The 22,357-nt window shown below is 32.0% G+C and overlaps 1 protein-coding gene across 4 annotated transcripts in view; it reads left to right on the forward strand.

Annotated features, from left to right (window-relative positions):
• Dac (dachshund family transcription factor) overlaps nucleotides 1-22,357 on the forward strand; it is a 202,265-nt gene that overhangs the window by 32,371 nt on the left and 147,537 nt on the right. For 3 of the 4 annotated variants that reach the window (XM_074246324.1, XM_074246326.1, XM_074246325.1), the window contains exon 2: nucleotides 4,786-4,845. The exons of the other annotated variant lie outside the window; for it this stretch is intronic. In XM_074246324.1, coding sequence (XP_074102425.1) covers nucleotides 4,786-4,845 — 60 coding nt within the window. The remainder of the gene's footprint in view (nucleotides 1-4,785; nucleotides 4,846-22,357) is intronic. 4 annotated transcript variants of the gene reach the window in all.

A 22,357-nucleotide genomic window follows, 5' to 3' on the forward strand; every position in this document is an offset into this window, starting at 1 on the left:
TATATATTTAAAATGAAAATAAATATTTAAAAAGCAGCCTGACCACAATTAAAGTCTCGTAATTTAGTTAAGCTTCACGCGAATTCCGATAACTATAATTAAAACCTTTTCAAGCTCAACGCAATCTCTCCCCCGGCGTAGTATAAGATTACGCGAGCGTTCAATTTCGCTGTTCATAGTAGCATGTGAGCGTATAGACTACTCAACTTTACTCTCAACTCGGTATCGTACTCTTATTCGCATTTGTATTCGCATTGGCACGTCTTGCTCACTCTCACTCCGTGTAACCTCACCAACAACCCTTCACCGGTTCGCTACTCTTCTTAGACACAACCCGTAGCCCACGCACCCCACAACCTACCACTTCACCGCTTCCCCATCACGTCGAGCAGAGCCTATCGAGTTACTCCGACATAATTTCGTTAATTATGATTTCGTAGTATGATTCCATTTCTCCACTTTCTCTTGTCTTGAAACCTACTCTTCTACTCTCCATTATCCCTTGTATCATACCAACTCTTTGATGTCCCGTTAATTTATCATTATTATTTTAAAAACACATCAAAACCTCTATTTAAACTTCTTGCGTCAATTTGGTTTTGGAAAATTTTCAAAGAAAAATATTTTCATATAAAGTTATATTTATTTTATAATTTTATCAAAATTTGTCGAGTTAAAAATTTTTCTAACCTGCTTTTAATTTTAAGAACTTTTTAATTTTAGTGACAACAATTTTGACTATCATTCAATACACTTTTATCAATTTGATCGGTTTATGTGAATCTATTAGTTCGACTGGTTAAAAAAAAAAAAGTAACTATATTTTGGATTAAACGATTTATAAAAATAGTTTTCCATAATTTTTTGATAAATTTACTCATTCAAAAATTTTTTAAGGCCAAAGTTCAATTTATAAAAAATTTTTGGTGTTTTTTTTTAACTTTTTGGCGAATCAAAATAATTTTTTCATCATAAAATAATTCTACTGAATTTTCGTGAGTGCAAATGATATTACAAAATCGAAAACTGTTATCAGGTTAATAAAGAAGACATTCCTCAGGTAATTAACATTGATATTTATGCAGAGGCACAAACTACTAGGGGTTTCTCAGTTTCTTGTAGGGAAGACAATCTTCCTGGATTGGTTTCGCTAATCCTCCCGCGTGCCAGGGGGTTGTTTTAATTGAAATCTTACTCGGTTACTCATGCTCAACCTTTTCTCATTCCTTTTTCTCTACATATCTAAATATACATACATATATGCCAACACACATGCCAATACACATTGTGTACAGTTTACAGTTTACACTATTATCATCATCATCATACATACATACACCGTGATACAACCAAGAGAAGAAGATACGATATAATACTCCGTGATGCTCACACTACATAGTATGCCTTAATTCCTCATTCCTTACCCCTGTCGATATGCACTCGAGGGGTCGTCTGTCGAACGTTAACGAGAACACGTTACCGAGTTACCAAGTTCCTCAAGTCTCTACTAGAAATCCACCCTCTTGCTTCCCCGCCATGTTGTGTCCTAGCAAGTAAACTTTGAGGTAGAGGGATGAAATTTCTTCGTGTTACTCCTAGTCGCTCTACAATATGAATAGTATATGGTAGTTGTTGTTATTATCGTGCTTACGTGCTTACATATTTATTAAATCATTTCACTAAAGAATAGTTGCTTCTTCTTTAAAAATTAGAAAATGCGGATTTAGGGATTTAAAAAATTAAAATAACATTTTTTCTTAGTTTTATACAATCTTTAAAATAAATTGCATCAAAATTTTTTTTCAATTTTTACAAGAGAAATTCTCTCTCTAATTTCTAGAAATTCTAGAAATTTTTATTTTTCAATGAATTTGCACAACATTAAAGTAATTTATTTCATTTAATTAACCGTAGTAATGTTAATAATTTATTATTTTTTTATTTTTTACGTCAGGATTTATCAACGAGACTTAATATAAAATAATCTTTAACAAAATTTGGTTTAACATTCCAAAAAAGGCAATTTTTTTGAAAAAATTTAATTGATATTTACAAAATTAAACTTGAGATGAATTTTTTAAAGTATTAGTTAATAATTTTATTTCTTCACTCTGGTACTCCGAATGATGGGAGTACAAATTTACTCCTGATTTTTCATTTTTTTCCGTGAAAAGTTTCCAAGTCGTGAAAAGTATATTATATTAGGAAACGACAAAAGTTTCGGGCTATTGGATGAGATTCGAGTCGGAATGTCAACCGTGAGAGTACTAAAGGTGCCCGTGCCGATGGGTAGTCTGTAAGACAAGTTGAAGATGTAAAAGAAGTTAGGCGATGAAAAACACGACAAGAGAATCTGAGGCGGTCTGTGCGAACGGAGATGGAAATGAGAGAAACTTTTAATTTGTTAATTTCAGTTGGCTCAAAGGGTTGCCAGAATGGGGCTTATTAAAATTTATATACTGTCTCTCAGCGCTTACGTTTTCGTGTTACGAAATTTAGATCTCTAGGCTCTGAGGGAGAAACTGTTAAGTTGGAAATGAAAAACCGTCTAATGCCATATCCAGAATGAGAAAGATGTAATGGAACAAAAGTGGTTTTGTGCTCTTCTTGATAAAATAATAACAAAGAAAGAACGAAGGAATAAACGATAAAGTAAATCTCTTCTTTAACCCCGAAAATTACACTTTCGTGCTTTTAATCCCGCTTAACAATACTCAGAAACGCGTTTCGCCACAGGCCGAAAAGGGTTACAGTATCTTATTTTATCGTGCTAATATTTTTTGAAGGGTTGAAATGTAATTTTTTTTAAAGCCTACCCCAGTCTAGAGCTCTTCTTTTATTATATTTTCTGTATAAAAATACAAATAGTACACCGTCGTGGAAAAAATACCGGGGTTATATTTAATTCCTTCGGTTCCCATTGGACATAATAAAAACGGCATCTGAAATATGCATCCCTTAATAAAACTGTCCAATTAGCAGTCATCGAATTAAGTATTTAGGGGGTGTCGGAGTTAATTTTTTACTTTACCCGCTTCCAAGGTTCCAGGTGTCACGTGAGAAGCAACCCTTTTTTATTTACCGTAAAAAGATTACATTCTTTAAATTCGGCTTAAAGTTACTCGAGGGTGAACTTTATTCTTTTTCACTTACATATAACTGGATTAATTATGATTATTATGAATTTTTATTCTTGGATTTAAATGTAATCAATTTCTTTAAAAAAAAAAAAAAAATCATAAATTATTTTATTGTACTACGTCAATTTTTATACAAAATAATTATATTTATTAATTAAGATTGACATTTTTAAGCAACTATTGTTATATAAAAACAGTTGATGCAATGTTATTAACATTCCACCCCCTTTTTTTCACCAAATACCCACAAGCCAGTCAAAATATTATATAAATTCATCTATATTTCGCGATGTGATTTGACAAGGGTTGTACAAATGCAAATAACATTGAATAATTAATGCTGATGGAAAACAATGCTTAACTAAAAAATTCATCCCAAATATATCCAATTGATGTTGAAATAATTATAGTGATGTTTTGTTCGGGAATGAATGGAATCGAAACAATATTTCGATGTAAATAGAACCCGAAACGTATAGAAATAATATATAAAATAGGTGCATTGTTTGTGTGCATACGCAAAAATCCATCGAGTACAGTTATCGAATGCAAACGTAAAAATTCCATTGAGAAGGCCTAGGGGATGTATGATTCATCTGATCGAAAATCTGTGTAATTAACCGTAGGAATTTAAATGGTTGGGGCGCGAGTCCGTGTTTCAGGTGGGGAAGCGTCAAAGAGCGCTGGGGTTGATTAAAATCGCGCTTAGGATAAAAGTCGAAAAATAAAAAAAATGTTTATCTCTTTTATTTAACGCAGATACGCTGTTATGCCCATCGGCATCGGATTTTAATCGAGTACCGGCGATTAAAAAATACTTCAAGTCTAATTATTCGAAACTTTTCAGCTTGGACGTATTGTTAGGGGTTAGATTAGTATTTTTTAAATGCGATTTTATTTACCGATTAAATTACTCAGTGAAAGTTTTACGGCAAGATAATGATAATAATAATAATGTTAATAATAATAATAATATTGAGTGTAAGTTTTTAAAAATATGTTGACACTAATAGTTTAATTACGGTTATTTGTGTCTCAGTAACTGGAGTAAGAAATAATCCTGCGTGTTCTTGTCTTGTCTTGTCTGTTTGACGTTAATTTATGTGACTAATACAAGCCGCTGGGGGTCTTAATAAATATAAATCTGACGAAAGTGAGAATAAAAAGATGGTTGGTTTAAAAAGCGCAATATCACGGATCACGGATAGGAATACATAAATGCGTGATGAGGCTAAATAATTTGAATGAAAAGAAGATAAATTTTGTCGAGCAACTTGGTAGTAAATTTTTGTTCCTACTTATGTTTATTTTTTATTTTATTTTTCTTAATTTCTCTCTTCGCTTCTTTTTAAAGTTTTTGCACATTCTTATTCAGCATAAGTTAAAATTCTTTGAGGCTATTTCTCGAGTCTGCGTGTACGTGTAAAACCAATTTAGCTTTCACTGGCAATTTTATTCCACAAACGCTTAACTGGCTGTAGTTATTGCTGGCTTTTATACTATTTCAAAACCTATATACCATAATAATATAATACAATATAATATAATAATAATTCCTTGACAATTCAACTTACCATCAATCTGGCATTAAAAATTATTCACATTATTTCATTATTATTTTTTATTATTTTGATTTTTGTTCCAGGTATGCATCACCGTCAAGTAACATTTTCTCTCTCGCTACAAACAAAATTTCACATAGATGGTATGTTCAAATAAAATATATATACATATACATAAATATATAAATAAATATCAATATAAATCACTTATTCTAATCGCTAACAGAAAGATATTGTTTTGTTTTTTATTGCTGTAAACTAGCATTCAACTAGACTCAATATTTTTCGCTTCAATTGTCAGCGATATCACTCGCTAAGTTTAATGTCCAATAAATATAGAGTAAGTATCCGTGCACATTAATGTGTAGGCATACTTAACTGTCGAGTGTTCGAATGCAGGAAGTAGTCAATCAGGTAACACGATATATATCTGCACAACGCGATCAGTATTAAAGGTGTTTGTATGTATATTTTCAGAGTGTTAACAGATAGACAGAAATAAATATTGAAGAATAAAGAAATCATTCTCAGACTCAGGCAGACTTAAGAAATTTTTATTGAGCTAATAAATTGTTTGTTTAAGTTTGACAAGTACATATCAATTTGTCTTTAATAAATATCGATCTGTAGAAGTTATTTATTATTATGATAAAAAACATTATTTTACTTTTAATATTATATAGAAAAGTGATTAATTGAGATTCTATCATTTATTTCAATATTGGCAATATCAAGTGTAAAATAAATCGAAAAACCCGAGGTATTTAAAATATAATAGCTAGTCATTTATTTTAAAATATTGATAAAAAAAAAAAAAAACGGAAATTGAAGAAAATCTGATAGTTTTGAATATGTCTAACTTTAACCGGTAATAATTTTTAAAAAGGTGAATTTATTGAAAAATCAAAAGATATATTTTTGTCAGAGCATTTAATTTCTACAAAAAATATATACAATGCTTTTCGGTACGCTACTTGTAAAACAAGATATAAAATTTCAAAGTTCAGCAAAATTGTAGAATTAAAAAAAATTTTTTTTTTAATTATTCAGATTGAATAAAATAATTTTCAAAAAAAATGACTCTAGTCAGATTAAGATAAGATGGACCGTCTCATAATTTAAAAATTTCCATTTTCGTAATTTTCACATAATTTGTTTCCTTGATAAATACATAATGATAACTAAGTAATGCAATAATGAGACATACTTAGCATTATCTTTAAAAGCTGAAATAAATATATAGTATATAAATAGCAACAATATAATTAATATTCATTAGCATAAAACAATTAATCATTGATAAAGGTGGCTAATTTATCTCGACTGTGAATTAGCCATGTTAGAAATAAAATAGAATATATTTAGATATGAGAATACAGTTAAATATCATTATCTTTAATACATTGTTTATGATAGAATAAAAATAATTGCTTAATTATGGTGATGAACGGTAGCATATATTCAAGTAACTTAACTCGAGGCACAGCCAGCAAACACTACTATATACAACATAATAGTATACATATATATATATATATATATATATATATATATATATATATATATATATATATAGGCTGAGGAGGGACGATCTCTCACACGGTGTACGGAAGAGATAAAGTGGAACGTGTGTTGCCGAGAAACGCCACCCTTTTGCCAGACAGTGATACAAAGCGGATGAGAATGGATAATAAAAACACAACAACTGAATAGAACAGTAACAATAAAAAGTGTGATAAAACAAAAAGTGTACGAGAGGAAGTATGGAGTGGGAAGTGGGAAGTGGGAAGTGGGAAGTGGGAAGTGGGAATATAATATACATCATATATTATATAATATATAAGATCTTTGGGTGCATGATGATCGTCTACGGATCATCTCGTATGCGGTGTATATCGTGCTCGCGGTACAGGGATGATCTGCGAGCTTGTGGCCTCGATATCAAAGCCGAACAAACAATACAAGGTGGAGATGCTGATGCGATTGTATTATAGCTAGTGGACCGGTGATCTATTGTCTCGTCACGTCCTACCCACTCGTTTCTTTTATCTAGATCCCCAGAGTTCTGTGTCATATCGTCGTATCTGTATCATATCGAGTGAGCATCCATCGAAAAGTACCGTGCTCGAGAATCGAAATTCGTATATAAAGGGAATTATATGAAAAGAACTCGAAGAGCTTTCTCATACCCGGCTACTGACTTGTCCTCGCTTTTATTTCTTTTCCAATAATATATAACTTAGACATATTTGTCTCTACTATACCAACTTGTATTGATGCTTTTTCTTCAGATTTATTAATATCGTCTTGTCCGAATGTCATCTTGTGTCGAAATAAGCTTGTATTTTATGGCAAAAAATTTTTCTTAATGAGGATTAAAATTTTTATAAAAAATTAATTCGTAGTTTTGATGTTTAGTGCAGAATTTTGATTAAAAATTTTTATACATTGATAAAAAAATGATAAGAGTATATATCTTGAGCTGGGATATTTCATAAATTTCTCTTTTTCTTAAATTAAGTTAATTTTTTTTAACAGTGAAAAAAAATTTTTAAATCTTCATTTTAAAGGATTTGAATTCCTATTCGATTTTTTTATTTCAATTGTAACTTATATAAATTTCAACAAAAGTATTTTTTCCATTTTATTTTCTCTAGTGTATCTTGTTATTATTTTTAATGAAAAAGAAAATAAAACCTCGGCGGATTAACCGACGAAAGCACGAGATTCCGACAGATGGACAAGCACGTGCGCCAACGGTTAAGGATTTACCGAAAGCGTAATATCAAGACAGTATATCACTGTGTATAAAACGACGAGGTGAGGACGAAAGTAAGAAAGTTAGGATGTAGTCTAGGTGGTATGTCTTTACTTGCTCTCCACCGAGAGTAGAACCGAGAGGAAGGACTTAGTCTGTTGATATTAAACAGTGATAAATTAGACACGTTGGCACATAAATATCCACGATGTGGGCGGGCCCGCGGGCTAGTTCTTGTTCTCGTGCTGACACAAATGTTACCGACGTTACAATTAAAATCGTATTATTGCCAGGGGGGTTGCTACCGCGAGCTTAACCATAACCATTGCGCTTTTTTTTTACCCTGATACGCGTTTAGTTGCATTATTTTATTGCTAATGTTATTGTTGTTGTTGTAATTTTTAAATATGCATATGTATGTATATTATATGATATGTTAGGCTGTTATTTAGTTCGTGAGGGAATAAGTGCGTGACTCACTCTTTATCACGATGCATAAACAAGTCTTTACTTGATACTTTAATTGCTCTTTATATTTTTTTCTTCAAGCGTGAGAATCATTTTATTTCATTTTATTGTTTTTTTATTAATATATTTCTCCAAATGTTTCCTTTTTGCGCTACTGATGATGATACACTGTTAGTAAGATTTACTTCAGAATATTTTTGAGCCATTTAATTGCTTCATATAGATCATTTAACTGTGATTAAAATTTTTTTGCATTGTAATAATTAGGCTTTGTTTTACCACAGTTGGATAATTTCGGCCTACTTTATCAAAATTAAATAATTAAACTATAATTTAAATATGTTTAATGATTAAAATTAATAATCACAATATTTTTTTTTTCAAATTAATTTAAAATACGAAATATATTAATTATAATTTAATTATTTGGGTAAATTTGGAAAATAGACTTTATTATCCAACTAGATTTAAAATTTAAAATTTTTTATTTGTTTGGAGGAGAAATGAGCAATATTGTTTTATATTTTATCAAAAAGTTCTTTAAATAACGTCAAATCAAAGAAAAAAACATTTTCCAATTTTTCACTATAGAGGGGACAAATAATCAAACTTGGATAATTGGACAATTAAATGTTAACAACAGCTATAAGTTATAACTTATAATCAACAATAGTCGAAGCCGAAGTGAAGTTTCAGGACACGATACACAGTATAACCCATCGTGGGCATTTGAAGTAAAGTGTATCGTTGTCCAGCAAAAGGAGGGGGTTGTGCACCCCCTGGAAGGAATAGACGTAAGAGTATATGTTCTTGCCGACGATGGCTAAAGGTGGTGGCTCGTTCTATTCCGCGCTCTTCGCAAGACTCGGGTGAATTGAATTTGCAAACTTGCAGATTGGATTCCAACTTCCCTATTACAGGGTGCGTCTGTTCCGGTTAAAAGCCGACGGTAGACGGTTACAGAATCTTTGTGAGGGAGAGGGCGAGTTGAGGTAAGAGAGCCCGAGAATTAATGCCGATACAGATAGAGCGGGATTACTACCATCTACTTCTATTCTTAGTGATAAGGGATCTTTTCAAGACATTGTTCTTTTTGGTTGATCTAAATCAAAATTTCATTATCCTCAAAATTTTTTAGAAGCTTTCACATTTAGAATGTGAAATTTCAGTACAATTTTGAATATTATTTTTCCGTGGAAAAACTTTTCATATAGACTTATATTCCCATATTTAATTTTTCGACTAAGTGTAGTATTAAAAATCTTCGACTCTGAGTGGTTAATTTTTAAAATAAAAATTAATTAGATCTTTTATAAAAAATTTTTATAAAAAACGTAAATAATAATATCAAACTATGTAAACAAAACAAGATTTTAAATAGTTGAGTCTAAGCGAGAAATTAAAAAAATACTACATTTAAATAAATTAGTAACAATTTATAAATAATGTAAAAATGAAAACTATAATAAAAAGATTTGAAAATTGAGAAAAAAAAATCTTTTTGACTTGTCTAGGGAGCTTTTTTGATGTTCAAATCAAGCATGAAAATTGGCCATATCAAAAAGTTTTTTCACGGATTTAATTAAACCGGACAAAATATTTTAGGTTTTTAATTGAAGATTCAAGACTGAATAAAGATGTAAGGATCGTTGATGTTATTGTTGAATTATTCAAATTAGATCCCTTATGGGAACTGGCGTTGTTCTGAGACTTGATGCAGAGCCTAAATAATTTTCGTTAGACACACCCCATACATACACGACTGAGACACGTCTGTGAGTAGAATGAGGAGAGAATGCCTCGGGGTGTTTGTGTATAAGTGTGCTTATGTGTGTGTGTGTGTAGGATCCAGAGGTGAGGTGAGTTGAGTTGAGTTGAGGTAAGATGAGGTTTTGGAGGAAAGAGACGTTCATTTAACCAGCAATGTATATCAACATCAACAACATACCCGCGACACATCGTCATTTCAAAATGTGTGTATGTGTTTGTGTGTGTACAGTTGCCTGAAAAGTTGGACTGGGATTATGTCGCCCTCATGATTCCCGACTATGCATCACGACCTACTAAAATTCAAGACTGTGAATTTGGGTAAGACGAGTGAGTCTGAATTAATTTGCGAGTGGGATAAAAATTAAAGTTGAATCCGAGAGAAACAAGGCGAACAAGTCCCGTGGGACAGGGAGAGGGAGAGGAAAGGGTGAGGAATAAGGACAGGATAATGTAGTTGAACTTGTCTTTAAGTCTTGTCTTGGAGATAAGAGTGAAGAAGACGGTAAATAAGTCTGGGAGAGTAAACGCAATAATTCTGAGGCAAAAGGGGTTACGTGGCATGCGCATAAATGTAGTTATAAATAAATCTAGGAGCTCTTAATGCTCCTTACTTCGGATCCGTGGGGTGAGGAAGGAGCAATGCAATAAAGGATGTTCAGAAGCGAGAAATCGAGATGGGAATTAAACAAAGGGGATGATATGAGCAGACGCGTGCCTGCCTGAATTTATGATAAAAAATTATTTTTTTGTTCCTTAATAACAGAAATAATAATTTCGGGGAGGGTGGAGCAAAATTATGTATCCTAAAAATTTTGTGAAAACAATTTTTTTTATTGAAAGCTTCTACAATGTTCAGGTATATATTTTAACAAAATTTGAAAAACAAAGTTTTTTTTGGCGGTAGTTGAAATTTTTTTCAAAAACAAAAAAATTCAGCGCATTCGAATTTTCAAAAACTTAGTATTTTCTTAAGTACCCCGTTTTGTCTCTCTCTACCTTATATTAAAATGATATTTGTGTAGAATCAAGATCAAAATATATACAGATTATGACGATTAATATAAACATCACTGCAATTTTTTTTAATTATCTCGGCAATTAAGTTGTCGAAAAAAAAAAAAAAATCAGGAATGTTTTAATACGAAGGGCCGGATTGGGATGAATTATCTCGAAAAAATACCCTGCATTCCTCGCACCAAATAAAAAGAAGCTCTTAATTTTCCGCTAATTTTATCCTCATTTGTTATTGCACGAGAAATTAAAGTTAAAGAAAGAGAAAGATAAAGGGGATGAGAAAAAGATAATAACGAATATAAGGAACACAATGAAGTGAAATGAATTGGGAAAATAGTTTCAAAGGAATTTATCAATTTTCTTTGAGAGATTCTAATTGTACTAATTTGTTTGTCTTGGATCCGGGCTTACTCTCTTGAATCGCGGATCAAGGGGAAACAAGATAGGAATTCTATCGTTTAATCTTCGTTACCCATACCAATTTTGTCTTAGCCGATTGGATCAACTCGTGCTCCTTATTTCTCTGTAAAAATCCAACTTTTCCTTTATCTCTTTTCCACCGTGTATTTTCCGTGTAAAATCTGGGCCTATGTCGCTGCGGATTCACATTCAACATTTATTGGGAATCGAATCGTCCGCGCGTGAAACACAAGACTGTCTTTTGCTTCAGTTTTAGCTTCTATCACCCCTTCTTCGAGTTCTCTAATTCATTAATCTGAATTTGCGGATTTTATTGAGGATTCAAGTGGCGGTAAATTAACCAAAATTCCACATCCATCAAATAAAATCACTTTAATTACAATCTTTAATTAATTTCCAATCGAGCAGCGTTTGACTTTAATTTACGTAGAAATTGATTAAAAAAAAAAATAATCTTTAGAAATGATTTTTTTTATTATAAATAAAACAAAACTATATCAACGAAGCGACACAATTCGATTTAGCTTCCAGTAAATTTTTCCACTTTGTTTCCTTTACCATTACCAGATGTATGGTACATCCCCTTGACAGTAAAACTTTTTAATGCATTTTATTTATTCACAAAGACAAATACTCATTCACCAGAACGCAATGTCCATTTTGCTCGGTGGGTATTTTATATTTTACAGAAGAAAGTGAGACAGCTTTATCGTAATAGGGTCTGCGCGGCCCTTTTCAGGAAGCATAATCACGGAGCTGGACACTGAAACCGATGCTTTTTCCCGCTTCAACCACCAGAGCTGTCTTAGCGTAGCCTCCTCCTCTGGAACTCAAAAGTGTAATACCACAATCTCTTTGATGGGGTTTCTGTAAATGGAACCCCCAAAGACTGGGTATTCATTTTCAGTTGATACCCGAATCAGTCTTTACTTTGAAATGTTTAACTCCGCATTTTTAATTTCTAAAGATTATACCCGTCTTTTTGTAGTTTTCTTTATCATTTTTTTTCTGTTTGCTGGGAGATAAAGTCCGCTAAGCTCCATCCTTTTCTCTTTGATCAGACATTAAGATTTTAATTCAAAATTGATATATGTAACTATCCGATCCTTACAAATAATGAGACAGATATTTATTACTACCCTTAAAAAATAACAAAACTACTTCATTAATAAATAGTTGCATTTAATTGAGTATGAACTTCGTGGATAAACTAAGGGGCGTTGAATTACTATAAAAGTTTTTACAATAAAAAAAAAATTTTTTTTTATTTTTTGCCTATTTTTTATCAATAGCGCAAAATATTAGCTTTTAAAGTCTTGTTGAGTTTTTAAGTTCGGCAAAAAATTGATAGAGATTTAGCCATGCCCTAAAAAAAAGAAACCTTAGAAGAATAAGATGTAGGATGATTGAAAATTTTTTTCTGACTCGTTTAATCAAATGCTTGATGAAAAACTTAATTAAACAGGGTACATTCTACATAATTACCGAAAAATTAAACTATTAATTTAAAATATATCAACTAGAGACTATCAATTATTGACAGAGTAGAATAATATATTTTTGTAGCCTCGGAATAATACAATATTGACGGGTATATTTAGTTGGGCTTTCATCAAGACTTGATTAGATCGCGGTAAATGTATTATGACTTCTGATTGAGTGGAGCCGCAATAAAGTGCCATCTAGCTTTGTACCCAGTGGCTTTCACCCCTCATCTGTCATCACTCACCACTACCCATCTACCAGCAGCATCCATCACCACTCTCTATCTCGATCTACATCTATATTTATGCCTGTATATATTCGCAGCTATCGAATTTTGATGGTGTACTCATCGGCGAGTTTTCATGGCCTAGCACTTGACTAAATGCGCAGCTATTTTCCCTCTATCGCTGACTAACAGTCAATACAATAGTTGTAGGAGTGTATGTGTCGACCAATCACACACGTGTCTCCTAGCTTTTCCACGACTCATATAACGTCATATATAATACATCATCGCTACCCCGGTTTTATATATACGTATATACACATAATACCGTCCTCGCGAATCGCAGGGGTGCATATACGTAACCGTCGGGGGAGGCAGGAGAGGGGCAAAGAGAAATAGACTACGCGGCAAAGATGTATAATTGGGTTACCCATCGAATTCAGTTACAGTATGGCGAGTCTGATGCATAAAATGACGTTGGTAACTTGGTTATAGTTTCACTTTACAAAGTGTACCTCGTTTATATCGCGAGCCGCGGCATTGTATTCGCTTTTATTCCACTCGCTATATTCTCTCATCGACATATGTACATTTTTAATAATACTATTCTTTGATTTTTATTAATTTTTTATTTTGTTTTACTTGAAAAAGTTTCAATATTTTTAATTTAATGTTTCAATAAAAAATTTTTTTTGTAACTTCTCCGACTGTAAAATAGTCATAATTTATCTGATCATTCAAAATTACGCGCGGAATTGAACTCTTGCAATATCTTTGTGTTACCAACGTAAAAAAATTTAGAAATTTTTTTTCTTCTTGATTTTTGACCAGTCATATTAATTCAATTAATTATATTTGCAACTAAACTTCATATTGTAGGTAAAAATTAATTCTATCTTTTTTTTTTAATTATCAAAGAATGCAATTACTGTAGCAGCCTAAATTCTCACAAAATTAATATTAAAAACTCGGAGGCTTTTATATTTCTTTGGTTTATTAGTGTAATAAATATTAACGTCAAAAATAAAAAAATAAATAAACAGAATTTTTTATTAAAAAATTAATAAGAGCGTCCATTAGAATTCAATGCACGTACGTATAAAATTATTGGTATTTTTATAAAAAAAAAGGAGAAATTATCTGTAATTTTATATTTATTATTATAGCGTGATATTGAAGATTAAAATAAGATAGTGAGTATTAAGTATTAAGAGCTCGGAGTTTAATTTAAAAAAAAAGGTAAATGATAAGAGGATGTCTCTTGAAGAGCGTGCTATTCATGGGTTAAAATTTTTTACAGGAAATATAACGAGCTCTTACAGGCAATCCCTTAATCGTTTATGAGAAGGATATAATAATATAAGAGCGAAAGGCGTGTCATCGTTGTCCTCGTCCTCGTCCTCGTCTCTTGCTCTGCATCTCATGGTTAATATATATATATATATATATATATATATATATATATATATATATATATATATATATATATATATATATATAAGCAAGTACTTATATTTGCGACGTTTTGTAATTTTCAACGGGGCTAGTCGCGAGCTGCTCGCGCGTAAAAGGGGTTTGCTTGCGACGAACAGTTATTATTTTAACGAACGGACGAACGGGTTAGGTCGAGGATAAAACGACATCGTGTTAGATACGGTATTAATATTACCGCTAAATGCGCCGTGAGAAATGGTCAGGTGTGGTTTTAGCGAGAACTAAGTAAAAGTTTACATTTTTTCCTTTTTTTTTTTTTTTTGATCCCTCGGTTTATTATTTTCTGTCGCGCGACACCGAATTCGGCGACCCTTACTCACTTGACGATCCACGGCAACGCTGGCACTCGATCTATTTCCAAGGACTGTGTAAAAAGGTCCTCAACAAGAAGTGAGAAGCAGGGACATAACAGAAGGGGTTGTAAGTGAAGTGAAGTATTTTATCGAGATTCGGAAAATGAATTTAAAATTTTTGAGCCGTCTGTCAAGTGGTTGGGTGTAATGTAAAGTGAATGAGTTTGTGTACTGTGAAAGGCTTGGCTGGTCAACCCTTACAGTATACTGTGTATAATAATATACACTCTTACTTTCTCTTTTTAAATTTCTCCCTACTTCCCTTACCTTCACCTCTTTAGAGCTCTTTACTGGTGGTACCTTAATAGAGTTATTCCGGGCGGTTTTAGTGTTGATACGTCATTGGCTCGCGGGCACTTTCGAAAATTAATTAAAATTGTTGAAACCGATTAATCAATGTACTTGTCATGTTTCCAACTGCGAGTAACCGCTATTAATTATTTATTGATCGGGAAATTAAAACATTTGCTTCCGAGCTGTTTGGTGGCACCATTTCTACTGGTTGGTTTATTCAAGCCAAACTCCAGTTATATTTTACTTGTTTATAAATTTTTGTTTGATTATTCTGTGATTTTAAGGGTCTTTGGATAATTGAAACATTTAATTAACAATCATCATTTTTTTCCAAATAATACAACAAGTCATTAAAAAAATACGAAAAAAACTTTGCTTTGCAATTAAAAAAATTTTTTTCACTCTAATTTATTAAAAACAACAATTTTTTATTATTTAAAAAATTTTCAACTTCTTCCTATCGACAATTTTTTAACTAAGATTTTTTTATTTACGTTGAAAACTCAATTTAAATTTTACCAACTTTGCGATATAATTTCAATAATAAAGTTTAATTCACTTATTGTTATTATAAAATATACCGATAAAAATTGCAAAAATAAAATTACAAGTATTAGAAACATTTGTAAATATTTTTTAACATAAAACATACAATTATCAAATGAAATACGTAAACAAATGTAAAAAAATACATAGATAAATTTACAAAATTTATCATTGTCATAATTGTAAGTCACTTTTCCTCATAGTTAATCACTCGAAACCTGGTAGTGTCTTGTGTCGAGCACAAGCTAAACTCACCTAAGTATGTGAATATGGCTATAGAAGGAAACACTACTTCAATAATACTCAGTAGCTCAACAAATAAACATAGTTTTGTTAAAAAAAATCAAAATAAAATAGGAGTAAATTTATCAATCGAAAATTATTTCTCCTTTAACAATGCAGTAATAAAGAAAGTCCATGAATTTCTCATTCCTTGAATATTTGGAAAATACTCGGCGTTTTATGACATTTTTTTCATTGATGGGGAAAAATCTTGTTGAATAAAAAAAAAAAAAAAAAAATTAGCTAAATAAAAGCAGAGAGAAACCCGGATTGGAGTTCTGATTTCATTAGACCCCGTGTTATGCGATTAATTAAGTCGCGAACTCGAGGAAAAATAAGAGCCGCTTCATCTTTTCTCGCGGGGAAGCTCGAAAAAAAATTAACTCAAGACATTCCAGGGAGGCGTTTGTTGACGGGAAAATATAAAACTGGGGTGAAAATATAAAATTTTTCCTGTGAATTTACATCCGGGAGATTGTCAATAAAATATTATTTTATTCAAAACAAATAAAAACAATTTGATGAATCTAATAATTTTTTCAAAATATTACATTAATAATTTATCTTATCGAAAGTGTATACTTCGTACATGTGTTATTTAGAATACACGTGAGAGCACGTCATTTTAATTTATTTTATCTTTTTGATACGTTGTTCCTCTAGATGATGGCAAGCAAAGGGACTTGATGGCATGGACACGTTCCAGAGACACCACTACTTATATTATATTTACATCGTGTGCAAGTTGATGCTTAATACTTATGTATTGTACGCAGCTGGGCTTATTTTGTTGAATACTCGAGCGTGTGTTAGTATCCTACAGGATATAATTTTTATCGTCAGGCAGCCCCAGATGTTTTTCTGGCAATAAACGAAAGAAATTCGTTATTAAAGTGTTGATATAAAAATTCTACGGTCTTTTTCATGAGATTTTCTTTATCATTAATTGACTTTTGTCAAGCGCAAGAATCGTGGGAAAAGCATTTTGTTCAATTTAACGCGATTTTTATTGATAAAAAAATTTTCTATAAATTTGGAGACCAGAGCAAATCGAATTGTCAAAAATGAAGACTGTCATTTAATTTCTGTAATTGGGTCTTTTTTTTTAAATGATGTTGAAAGTCAAATTGAAAGAACCGGAGTTTGTAAAAAATCTTAACTTGTAAATCACAAAATTAAGCTCGTAATTCCTGGTCGTAAAATTAAAATTAATATTATATGACTCGTATTTTACAAAATTCTTACATGTGAATTTAATTAAAAAATTGAAAACCGGATCTAAAACAAGAGAGACAATAATTTAATTTTATTAAACTTAAAAGATACAAAAATCATCTTCTACATTTATAGTGTGTTAATTCCATTATAAACAACCCATGAAACTTCAACAATTTTTCCATTAATTAAGACGATATTTAATAATGCAATACAATTTTAAACAGACACTATATATAACGCTTATAACCGAACACACAAAAGTAATTCACCGGAGGTATTTATTATTATTATTTGAGCGGATTTTTATTTATCTAAAATATAAATATAAACAACAAATTAATATATGGACATGCGTGACGTCCATTCGATCTCGAATCAAAGTGACTGGTCATCCGTTTAACTCCTGCGGTTTCCACACACATAAACACTCGTATTATGTCCATACATAAATGAGTGTGTGCACCATCACATAATTCCCCAAGTGACTCATCACGTCATATTATGATACCATTAAAATATTAATGTTATATACTTATCCATTTTTGTTGGCTATGTATTTCATTATTGCTCACCGATTTTATATTTAATTCAATTAAAAGTTACGCTTGCAATAATTTTTCTAGAAAAAAAATTTTTTTTATCTCAAGAATAATAGTAGTAATAAATTTTTAAATAATTATAAAAGATTACGAAAATCATTTCGACACGAAAATGAAAAAATTATTCAAAAAAAATTCAAATTTTTTCAAGTAAATTAACAGAAATCAAGAGTTAAAAGTAAAATTTTGTTGTGAATAAAAAAATTTCTTACACTTTGAAAGATCAAAATAAAAACAACAATAACAAAACAGATACATACACTTGAATCGTATTAATAATGATGATGAGTGATCGGTGCGTGCACCATACTCGACTTCTCACTTTACTTGAGCCCAGAGCTTAGTATAGTGTGCGAATGCCATTCTGTAGAAATGACATTTCAGCCGACATTGCATGCATGTTTTATATTTAAGTTACTTATTTAAGTTACTTACTTTATTTGCAGTGGGTCTACCTCTTTGTCAGCTTTGGCATAATCGCACCTGTACCTGTTATTTTGCAGCAAGCACAAGAGGGTCGACTGAGTTAGCATTTAACACGCGCGCGCGCGCGCGCGCGTGTGTGTGTGTGTGTGTGTGTGTGTGTGTGTGTGTGTGTGTGTGTGTACGATGTAAATATTATGTGTATTACATCCAAACGAAGCGTGTGGGGAAAATAAAACGAGCCGGCTAAAATTGTAAAAAAAAATCGATACACTTGCTTACTGAATACCCTGCAAACATCACAATAAACGTGTAAACTAACCATTTTCATTCACGTATTCAACATGTGAGCAATAAATAACACATTTTAACATGCGATAACACCTACTTTAAATGTTACAAGTTATGGAATTCGGCCCGGTATTTTTTTTAAATAACTTTACTCTAAAAATTTTTTTTGTAAAAAACGTTAAATTAAATAAAAAGAAATTCGATTATTTAAAGTCGGCTAATTACTCTATCGATGACAGTTTTTAAATTTGCTAAAAGGGTGGAACGACTAGAAAGAAAGAGAGGGAACCAGTGAAACAGGGGAATTATCCCCACTTAAAAACTAGCTTGCCCTTAAAAGCCTCGACGTTGACACGCGCCGTTTTCATTCGAGAGAATTTATTATTGCTCTCATTGAAAACCAAGTGGGAAATTCATCGTCGAGTGCACCAAAGTGAAAATATATACGTATACATACATATTGAGAGAGAGAGAAACTGAGTGAGGGACGTAGAAATGTTGACGAAATGAGCTGTCAAAAAGCTCAACGGTTTAAATTCACGTACAAAATCTCTTTTCTCTTATTATATTTCATCCACTTTCATATTTCATTTCTCTGTCCTCTAATAACTAATCCGCCGTAGAAATTTAATGCTTTCTATTAGAAAAAAAAATTAATTAATTAATATCATCCAGGAATTTGATTAATTGCAAGAAAAAGTTCAACGGAAAAATCAGTTACATTGGAAAAAAAAAAAAAAAAAAATCTACTTAATTCATAAAAAATACTCTGTTCAAAATGTTAATCTTGTCATATTCAATTCTTTTAAAAAAAATTTCGCTATGATTTTTATAAGAAAATCAAAAAAATGATTGAGTAAAAAGTAACCATAAAATAAAATAAATCAAAGAGCCAGCTTATTAATAGAAATAAATTTGGACTATAAATTTCGATTAATATCATTAAAAAGGGAATTAAAATAATAGCAAGTATCAAATTAACGGCGTCGTGAAACGTATCTCTGGCGCCGATGGGTAATAAATAGGCAACAAAAGAAAACGTAAGTGAGTCTACAATTACGTGTGTTACACATATCACTTTGGAGGCAGTGTAATAGGGAGCCTGCGTAGGAGCCGTCTAAAAGTAAATGAGCAAAAGTGTCGGGTCGAGGACTAATATAACCAGCCAGAGCAAAGTATAATAGAGAAGAGGTACATCATCATCGCAACAAGAGTAAGAGCAAGAGCAAGGTGGTAGTAATAGACAGCGTAGAGTTGTTCACACACTAGCCATCCGAGAACTTTAATCACAGCACTTGAGTAAAGTAATTACAATCAGACACCCTTGTAGAGCGTGTCAGAGACTGCGAGAGCACAGAGTACTGTGCTCACAGTGATCTCAGTGGTACAGAGAAATTGAACGAGAAACGCACGAGGAGTCGGGTGATCGCCAAGGGGACGTTATAGTATAGTACCACGGTGGTCTATGATTAGCTCAAGGTGACCAGTTTCTCTCCCACTTTGCTTGTGTCCAGCATTTGCTCTCACCTAGTATTGCTGCCACTACTGTAGCTTCTGCTTCTGCTTCTGCCGGCAGTCCTCAGGACCCTTTCAATTAATTAACTACAGTGTCCAGGGTGGACCGTTAGTTAACTCGAGATTCATCGTCTGACTCGAAGAACCGGTCGTTAGATCACCGGGGAATTTGCGTCTACTAAAACTAATCTCAACATACACACACAGACACACGTGCCAGAGTCACTATTTCATTTTCTCGGATTACTAATTATATTATTCTGTCGTCCGGCTTTGCAATTACTTTTATCATTGGAATCTTATCTATAAAGCTCTAGTCACTCATTAAGTCTCGGTTGTTTAAAAAAAAAAAACCGATCACCAATTTAAAACTTGCAAAAATTATCATTTATCTTATTTTCTAAAGGTTTTTTTTTTTTTTTTATTTCACGGCTAGATCTCTTTTAATTTTTTCTCAAACTCAAGAATTCAATTTTCATTTCAAAGCTTAGCTTCTTCTCTATTGACGAAAAATGTGTTGAAAATTAAAAAAAATTTTTTTCTTAAAAAAATAAATAAAAAACACTGAATTTAAAAAAATTTAACGCCATCAGTTGACAAGAAATTTAATTATTTTGAAAGGCTATAGAAGACGCCATCTATAAACAATCTGTTTTACTAGCATGGCGGTTTTGGATTGTTTGAAGTGAGAGTTGGCACAACGAGCAAAACGTGTGCGCTGACGCACGAGCGTGGAAAGCTTTATCCACTTAGTTCGTACATTAATAAATGATCACAATGTTATAGGAAATATTCTCACGGGTAGGCTGATTGATAATAATTTTATTTTATTGATTAAAAAGATTAAAAATAAATAATATTTCAATAAGTATAATTAAAAAAAAAAAAATTTTGTGTTTACGGTCGGGATAAAAAAGTAAACGCTGAAATGTAAATTTACGTTTCTGCATTCAACATAATTAGAGTGATTCGTCACGTTTAAGAGAATAATTTTTAACTTGTAATAATAATAATAACAACAACAATGTGGCTCGAGGCATATATTTGGGGATGCACGTTGAATTGCAATGAAAGACAAGTCGAGGCGATAAAGTCGTCGCGGTTATTATTAACGCAACCATGAGAAAAAAGTTGAATAAAGATGAAAAAATAAGAGGGATAAGTTAGAGGCGAATAATAAAAGTAAAAAATAAAACTAAGACTAAGAAGGAGTAGAACTTGAGGTAATTTAAATCCCATCGAGAGTGTAGAGGCTCTTCAGAATGTACGATCGGATTACCCCGCGAGCAAACGCGAGAGTATTTGCATAAGTCAGCTTGTCAGTCAGTCTTGATGGCAACGCGTGACCCTTCCTGGCTTTCTCTTATTTTATATTTTTATTTATAGTTCTCGGCTGCACATTTACCTATCCTTGCTTTTTAGTTTTATTTTTTATCATTATCCTCATTTTTTATATTTATTTACTGGGCAGTTGATCAAATCGCGAACTAGACTTGATCGCGACATCCCTCTGTCGTCTTATCAACTTTTGTAATTATTTAATTATAATATTAGTTTGTGGCTAAAATTAAAACTAAAACTAAAGGTTAAACTCGAGTGGGACGAATCAGATGATTTATCATACCAACAGCGTACATGGAGTTATCTAGCGGGTAATGGCGGTGCAGTAGTCTTGAAGGGTAGTAGAAAGTAGTGTACAAAGCTCGAGGGCTCGCACGCAACGACGATTACCCTGGACACGAGTGAATTACGTAAAGGCGGAACGTCTAGAGATTACGATATTTTCTGATTGGAGTGCTTCTGTCACGTAAGAGCTGGGGTTGGGAGCTGGGGGTTGTTGTTCTGGTGTCGGGCAAAGTACCTTTTTATTTTTAGTCAATATATGTAAGAGTACAATATACATACAACACATATGTATAATACTGTACATTTATTGCCGGATACATACAACACATGAGCTAATATAAGTGTGCTGAGTGTGTCATGCGAGAATATCAACACGCTACTCATAAAAATCCACTCCGACTTTACTTAATTTAACTTACATTTGATTCTTACTCTTACTTTCTTATGCAGATTATACTTATATACAGTAAGTCAGGACTAAAGACCAATCTGTGTTTTTATTTTACTTATTTATTTTCCTCTACTCCCGCTTTTTATTTTCTAACGATCGCTATTAAGTTGCCCGCCCGGCCTATATACGAGTATGTATGTGTTTTGCTCAAAGTTACAGATTAAATTCACTACACGGGTATTTACTTTTTTTAAGGCCAAACGAGACTCGGTTTGCAAGAGCGTATATTAGCTCTTTTTATTCCTAAATGCCACTACTAACACTAGGCGTCTTTATTAAACCAGTTTGATTGAGTCATCCACCACTTGCTTACAAAAAATTTTAATTACCTTTTTTTTTGTTTTGCTGAGCTTACTGAGAACAAAATTTATTTTTTTAAATATATTTTCTAGTGTATGGAATGTGGTTATTATTAAATTTCA

This window comes from Cotesia typhae, unplaced genomic scaffold, assembly GCF_013202065.1.
Source record: "Cotesia typhae breed Kobodo isofemale line unplaced genomic scaffold, CoteBio_Ctyphae contig_48, whole genome shotgun sequence".
Taxonomy (NCBI): domain Eukaryota; kingdom Metazoa; phylum Arthropoda; class Insecta; order Hymenoptera; family Braconidae; genus Cotesia; species Cotesia typhae.